At 41.3% G+C, this 8047-nt stretch overlaps 1 protein-coding gene across 1 annotated transcript; it reads right to left on the minus strand.

Annotated features, from left to right (window-relative positions):
- Nucleotides 1-2522: 2522 nt before the first annotated feature.
- Nucleotides 2523-6669, minus strand: LOC127131342 (uncharacterized). The gene is made up of 7 exons (XM_051060266.1): nt 6141-6669; nt 5790-6005; nt 5203-5699; nt 4955-5079; nt 4264-4732; nt 2881-3011; nt 2523-2679 (listed from the first exon to the last, which is right to left on the minus strand). Exons 1-7 carry the CDS (start codon nt 6667-6669, stop codon nt 2523-2525), a joined length of 2124 nt encoding a protein of 707 aa, XP_050916223.1.
- Nucleotides 6670-8047: the final 1378 nt, after the last annotated feature.

Here is an 8047-nt window from a genome sequence, read left to right on the forward strand (position 1 = left end):
GCTGTGTTGATGTACACGGGTGCCCGTGTTAACCCCCTGTTTTACCTCTTTGAGTGCTCCTTCCTGGCAAACAACACGGGCCATGTTGATGTACACGGGAGCCTGTGTTGGCCTTCTGCATCTTCATATTTTGGCCTTCCGGAGCATCCAACACTCAGCTATTAGTCCTTTTGAACCTATGCAACAACCTGCAACACTAACACTACCAAATCGAAGCATAAAAGAGACTTTTTGACACAAACATGTAACAAAATGCAATGCAATAATAAACTAACGAAACATGTTAAATGACTTTAAAACAACTAAAAACAACCATAAATCTTACCAAAGTGATGAAAATATGTTGGATAAAATGTGGGAATTCAATGGAAACGGTGATTGATCACAATCCCAAACTTGTCTAATTGCTTGTCCTCAAGTGATGTATTGAGTCCAAACACAGGTCACCCATGAATTCACTTTCCACAATGTAACCTTGTCCTTCACAACTTGTGTTCTTCCTTTCCAATCAAGTTTCCGGTTTTCCCGACTCAAACTGTTCACCATATTTCCACATCAGAGGCCTCGTTACCTGCAAGCTTTTTCACATACTCACAACATCTCTAATGGTTAGGGTGTTTACACTCACAACACAGCATGCAATACCAAACTCTTAAATTTGAATAAATTCTAATTTCACTACAACAACAGATTCCACACACTTTATGAGGTCTTTTCGGTTGTAACAGGGCTTGGATACGGTAGGATAGACACAGAAATGGATAACAAATGGTTTTGAACTCGGCATTCATGTTGTTTGATTTTCTCTTTTTTTTCGTGCTTAACTCATAAATCTGGGGGTTTATTCACTTTTGACTCTTTTTAACTCAATTCTCTGTGAGCATTTTACAAGTGTTATAGTCTTAAGTCTCGGCAAGTGAATTTCTCTTCTTTTTTTTATTAGGACATACACACGTCTCTTCTTATGCACTCGCTCTTTCTTTAAAGATTACCACCCCAAACTTAGCTTTTTGCACATTTTGTAACTTACAACAATCATGCCGATTAATGGAAGAAATGAATGATTACTGGTTAATGTGGGGTTTATTACGAACAAAAAGGCTAAGGCTCAACGGGGTTCACGAAGGGTAAACATACAAATAGGGATAGCTAGAAAGGCTCTGGGCTAAACAAACAACTTGCCTCAATGTGTGTTGTCATGCTGTGAAGTGTCAAAAGAACATACGCAAAGTCAGAGTGATAGAGTCATACCTGGCTGAACTCTCATGATGATATTTAGTGTTTGGCCTTTGTATTCTCACCATGTTGGTTAAACTTACAAGCTCTGAAGCCTCCTAGTGTCATGTGGTTTCTTTTCCAATTCGGTTCTACCATACCGCTCTCTCGGTCCAGTGTCACCAAATTGTGTCTGACTTTTACTTTCTCATGGTTGCATCAACTTCCGGGGTACCTTAACAAAACAAGTATGGGGTGTGTCTTTCATCCACTACAATCGATCCCGGATTCGTCCAACAATTTCTCATCACTCTGTACACACAGGTAAACAATAAAAACAAAATACTACGACAACAGAAGCAAAAACGAAAGCCAAAAACGATGAAGGAAAACATGAACAAAATGAAAACGAAATAAAACATGAAAGGAACCCCCCCCCCCCCCCCACACCTGAACTAAACATTGACCTCAATGTTTAAATCCAGATACAAAGGGGACTCACAGCGACTACTGTTGTGGAGAAGGTGGAGGATCATGCGGGAAATGCAACATCAGACGTTGCATCATAGCTTGCATGTCATCCATAACCGTCCCTTGTCGGAACAATTCCACACCTTGTCTAGTTTGCTCGGTGCGGAGGACACCCATCTCAGTTTGTATCCAACCCCATCGGTCCTGAGACATAGAAGAGGACCCTTCACCTTGTCGGTTCGAGTCTTGTGGGGGTGGCACAAATTTCTCCTCTTGTCTATCATCTTCCTCCATCTCATCACTTGAAAAATCCTGGTCATTCTGAACAGTGTCCCCTACAGATGGGGCAGAAGCTGCATAAAGCCAGTTAGCAACATTTGCAATACTAATAGAATCAGGTGCTGGTAACGCAAGTACTTCCACATTATGAATTACCAGAGAATAATATGTCGGCATGATTACAATCATTCGTTGATTGACAAGAGTGTTCATGTCAACCTTTGTCTTACCTGCCACTGTTGGTTCTTCCATCAAGAGCCGACCATAACCAAAGTGGTCTGCAATCTGAGTGATCATGCCACCCACAGAAATATCACTTGTACTTGCATAGCCAACTTGTTTCAAATGATTAGCAGCAAAAGCGGCTGCATTGACTCTCTCATTGTTGGCCATGCAATGTAAGAAAACAGCTCTCTCTTTGCCACCACATCGGTGCTATCACCCCGTCCAAACAAGGTGTAAGCTAACCCCTTCTGTGCATACCTGAAACAAGGGTTATGAATCCCAGAAGCCTTGCCAGAACTCGGGTTGTAACCATTTTTACCAGTAATGGCCCTCTAGAAATCAACCGCTGGAAAAGTGTCTGGGGGTGCTCCGGGTCCAGATACTGGAAGTCTCAGAATCCCCCCAAGTTCCTCCACAGACAACTCATGATCCTCATCAAACAATCTGAAAGTCAACTTACCATAAAACTCCATTTTGGAACCAGTCCACCTGTGTCTCATCTTAAACTCAACAGTGCTCAAAAATTCAAGAGTGATGCGTGCAAAAGTCGGTGCTTCAAATTGCATAAATTCTAGCATACCTATATTGTGAAACATTCGATGCACTTCTTCCTTTAATCCTAGCTCATCTAGTGTTGCATCACACATATATCTTGTAGGAATGAGTCTTTGTTAAGCAAGTATCGTATACCTTTCATGGTGATCTGGTTCCTCAAACAGGATGCCATGTGCATTCGGGTTGCGTCTCGCACGTTGCTTTGGCCTGGAAGATGTGGCCACAGCCTTTCCTTTGCTTGCTCTCTTCGGGGGCATAATGGGTACCTACAAAATATCTCAAAACCCAAATAAAGAATTAGTAAAAACGGTCACCGTCACTACATAGAGGACGGAGAGTAGAACAGTTTTTGTGAAAGGGAGATGTGGTTTTATGGAGTTGATAGTGGTGAAAAGTGAAGCTTTTGGTGGTGGAGGCTAGGTTAACAATGGAGGAAGAGAGAATGAGAGTCTTGTAAAACCAGAATAATGACGGATAAGTGGTGGAGATGAGTTATAAGTCAAGTGGGTCCCACCACTTAAAACAAAAAAATTCAAAAAAATTCAAAAATCCATCCCGTACAAAACAACACGGGTCGTGTGCATCTACACGGGTTCCCGTGTAGGTGATATGGTTTCCTCCTCTCTGCACACGCCCAGTTCTTTGGTTCAGGGCAATTAACACGGGCCGTGTTGTTCAACACGGGCGCCCGTGTTGGTGATCTGGCTCCCTCAACATTTGAAAATTGTTTTGTTGTTTTACTGCACTTGTGTGGTTTCCTTCCATTTTGAGGTGTTTGTGACTTTGCCCTTCTAATTATCCTCCTCCCCTACAACAAAATTTTAGCACACACAAAGAAAAAGAAAAACTAAATAAATTAGAAATCAAACGCGTGGGTTGCCTCCCACGAAGCGCTTCGTTTAACGTCGCATGGCTCGATGATCGTCCACCTCATTAGGTGAGACGCACATGGTCAATCAATCCAGATTCTTGTCCTATGTAATATGGCTTTAACCTCTGGCCATTCACCTTGAATATATCCCCATTGGTTTGATTCTTGATTTCTATCGCTCCGTGGGGAGATACCTTATGCACAACAAATGGTCCGGACCATCTTGATTTCAATTTGCCAGGAAACAACTTGAGCCTAGAATTTAACAACAACACCAGTTGTCCTTCCCAGAAGTCTTTCTTAATGATTCTCTAATCATGCCACTTCCTTGTTTGCTCCTTGTACATCTTCGCATTCTCATAGGCCTGATTACGAAATTCTTCTAACTCGTGAAGTTGAAGAATTCGGGATTCACCGGCTTTTGCAAGATCACAATTCAAGAACGTGGATGCACAAAAGGCTTTGTGCTCTAATTCAAGAGGGAGATGACAGGCGTTACCATAAATCAGTTGATAAGGAGACATACCGATTGGGGTTTTGGAGGCGGTTCTGTACGCCCATAGTGCGTCATCTAATTTGATCGCTCAATCTTTCCTTGAAGCACTCACTGTCTTTTCCAAAATCTTTTTTATTTGTCTATTGGATACTTCAACTTGCCCACTCGTTTGAGGATGATACAGAGTGGCAATCTTGTGCTTCATATTATACTTCTTCAATAAGTTCTCCATGAGCTTATTTAAGAAATGTGTCCCTTCATCACTGATAAGTGCCCTTGGCACACCAAACCTTGAGAAGATGTTTTGCTTGAGAAAGTTTACCACTACTCTCGCATCATTAGTAGGGAGGGCAACAACTTCCACCCATTTCGAGACGTAGTCCACAACTACCAGAATATAATTCTTCCCGAATGAGGGTGGAAACGGCCCCATAAAGTCAATCCCCCAAACATCAAATAATTCCACTTCAAGCATGCCCTTTTCGGGCATCTGATTTCTCCTAGAAATATTCCCTGTTCTTTGGCATCTGTCACATTCCTTCACTATGACTTGGGCATCTTTAAACAAAGTAGGCCAGTACAACCCCGACTGGAGGACTTTTGCGGTTGTCCTATCTCCACTAAAATGTCCCCCATAATCCGAATCATGACAAGCTTTCAAGACTTCATTTTGTTCTTCTTCCGGGACACATCGACGAATCAGTCTGTCTACCCCTTTCTTATACAAGAATGGTTTGTCCCACAAATAGAACCTGCAATCATGAAGAAACTTTTTCTTTTTGTTATAATCAAAGTCTTCAGGAATTATGCCACCTACTAGATAGTTTACGTAATCGGCAAACCATGGAACACCCACCACAACGAGGATTCGTTCATGAATAAGCTCATCCTTGATTGGGTGTTCTTCTTCAGTCTCTTCTATCGGGGACATTCGAGATAGGTGGTCAGCAACTGTGTTTTCACACCCCTTTTTGTCTCGAATTTCTAGATCAAATTCTTGCAACAGCAAAATCCACCTGAGCAGCCTTAGCTTCGAGTCCTGTTTAGAAAAAAGATATTTCAAAGCAGCATGGTCAGTATAAACAATTACCTTTGTTCCCAATAAGTATGACCTGAATTTGTCAAAGGCATACACCACAGCCAGTAGCTCCTTCTCTGTGGTTGCATAATTCATCTGAGCTGGATTCAACACATGGTTGGCATAATAGATCACGTGCAGGAGTTTGTCTCTTCTTTGCCCCAAGACTGTCCCTACTGCTATATCACTCGCATCGCACATGATCTCAAAGGGTAAAGACCAGTCAGGAGAGATCACTATAGGAGCAGACACCAATTTATGCTTCAGAGTATCGAAGGCCTCGTTGCACTTTTTGTCAAACAGAAACGGAGTATCCTTCACAAGCAGACTAGTTAATGGTTTGGCGATCTTGGAGAAATCTTTGATGAACCTACGGTAGAATCCCGCATGTCCGAAGAAACTCCGTATACCTTTCTCATTAACTGGAGGAGGGAGATTGGCTATCACCTCTACTTTTTCCTTGTCAACTTCAATTCCTTTATGGGAGATTTTATGTGCTAGCACTATCCCTTCTCTCACCATGAAATGACACTTCTCTCAATTCAGGATCAGATTGGTTTGTTGACATCTTTCCAGCACAAGTGACAGATTATACATACAATTTTCAAAAGAAGATTCGAATACAGAAAAATCATCCATAAATACCTCCATGTGTTTCTCAAGCATATCGGCAAATATTGATGTCATGCACCTCTGAAATGTTGTTGGTGCATTACACAATCCAAACGACATTCTTCTATAAGCAAAGATTCCATACGGACATGTGAACGCCGTTTTCTCTTGATTTTCAGGTGCCACCGCAATTTGGTTGTACCCTGAATACCCATCCAGAAAACAATAGAAATCATGACCTGCCAATCTTTCCAACATCTGATCAATAAAAGGTAAGGGAAAATGGTCCTTCCTGGTTGCGGTGTTCAGTCTCCTGTAGTCAATGCAGACTCTCCAACCTGTTACTGTCTGAGTGGGGATCAACTCATTTTTCTCATTTTTTATCACAGTTGTTCCTCCCTTCTTCGGTACCACATGAACTGGACTCACCCACAAACTATCAGATATTGGGTAAATCAATCCCGCATCTAAAAGTTTAACAACCTCCTTGCGAATGACTTCTTTCATAGCTGGGTTAAGTCTCCGTTGAGGTTGAACAACTGGTTTCTGATCATCCTCCATCAATATCTTGTACATACACAGTGTTGGGTTGATTCCTTTCAAATCTTCCATCGCCCAACCAATAACACCTTTGTATTTCTTGAGTACTTTGATTAGCTCTTCTTCTTGAATCTCTCTCAAACCTGAATTGATGATTGCTGGACATTTCTCTTCATTGTCTAAAAAGACATATTTGAGATGTTCTGGTAATTGTTTCAACTTAATCCCCTTTTTTATATCTTGCTTTTCTTCTGGAGATACTTTAGGTCGAAGCTCTTCCCACCGTTGTGGTCGAGAATGAATCAAAGGAGGTTGTGCCTTCAACATAGACACCACTTCAGATTATTTCTCATCTATTCCTTCAGTATCCTCAATGATAGATAAGCTTAAAACTCTTTCTAAGGGAAGCTTGGGTGTTGTGATCTGCATAGATTGAGCAAACACTGTATCCAGAACTTCAATATTTTTACTTGCACCTTCGTCATCCTTGAATTTCATAGTATTTCTCACATCAATTTTTAGCTTTTCATCATAGACTTTGAGGGTCATAGTTCCTTCCTCGATATATATCATGCATCTTCCAGTTTCAAGAAAAGATCTTCCCAAAATGAGAGGGATTTCCTCTTCTTCCGGCATCTCGAGTACCACAAAACCCACCGGGAAAACAAACTTATAAATCTTCACCAGAACATTTGTTGCTATACCATAGGGTCTCTTCACTGAATGATCAGCAAACTGCAGTGTCATGCGAGTGTCTTGCACTTCTCCTAACTCTAGTTTTTTGTAAATCGAAAGGGGCATTATACTAACACTTGCTCCGAAATCGATTAGTGCCTTCTTGAATGATCTATCTCCAATGGTGCAAGGAATAGTGACAGCACCTCTATCTTTTTTCTTCACCGGAATTTTTAGGCCCTGCGAAATAGCACTACAAGTTTCAGTTAGCATAACCGGCTCGCCCTCAATCGACCTCTTCTTCGATGTGATGTCTTTCATGAATTTGGCATATATCGGCATTTGTTCTAAAGCTTCAGCAAAAGGTATGTTGATCTCGAGCTTCTTGAATAACTCTAAGAACTTCTCAAAAAAAAACATTGAGATCTTTCTTCTTTGTTCTCATATGGAAAGGAAGAATGATCTTTGGTTTTTGTTTCTCTTGCTGGCTTGCCGGTTTCACCACCACTTCTTCAGCTTGTTTTGGCTCTTCTCAAATCTCTAAATCAACTTCCAACAACCCATCTTCTTCGACCTGTTCGTCAACTTGTTTTTCATTAGCTTTTCCTTTTCTTGTGACCACTGCTTTGATGTGACTTTGATCAAGTGGATTCACAACTATTCCACTAGGAAGCGTGCCAGGTACCTGGGAACTGGAAGCTAACTATTGAGCTATTTGACCCATCTGAATTTCAAGATTTTTTATGGATGATGTAGTGTTCTTCTGATTATTTCGAGTCTCCTCTTGGAACTGGATGTTATGAGCTGCCATCTTTTCAATTGCAGTCTCCCTATCTGCCTTCTTTGGGACTTGTTGTTGTTGTTGTTGATATTGGTTTTGATATTGGCCTTGTACTTGCTGTTGCACATTCCCTTTCTGATCTCTCCATGCAAAGTTGGGATGATTCTTCCACCCCGGATTGTATGTGTTAGAGTAGGGATTGTTTTGCTTTAAGAACTTGATATCTTCTATCTGTTATGGTGTTGCAAA

This window comes from Lathyrus oleraceus, chromosome 3 (genome assembly GCF_024323335.1).
Source record: "Lathyrus oleraceus cultivar Zhongwan6 chromosome 3, CAAS_Psat_ZW6_1.0, whole genome shotgun sequence".
Classification (NCBI taxonomy): domain Eukaryota; kingdom Viridiplantae; phylum Streptophyta; class Magnoliopsida; order Fabales; family Fabaceae; genus Lathyrus; species Lathyrus oleraceus.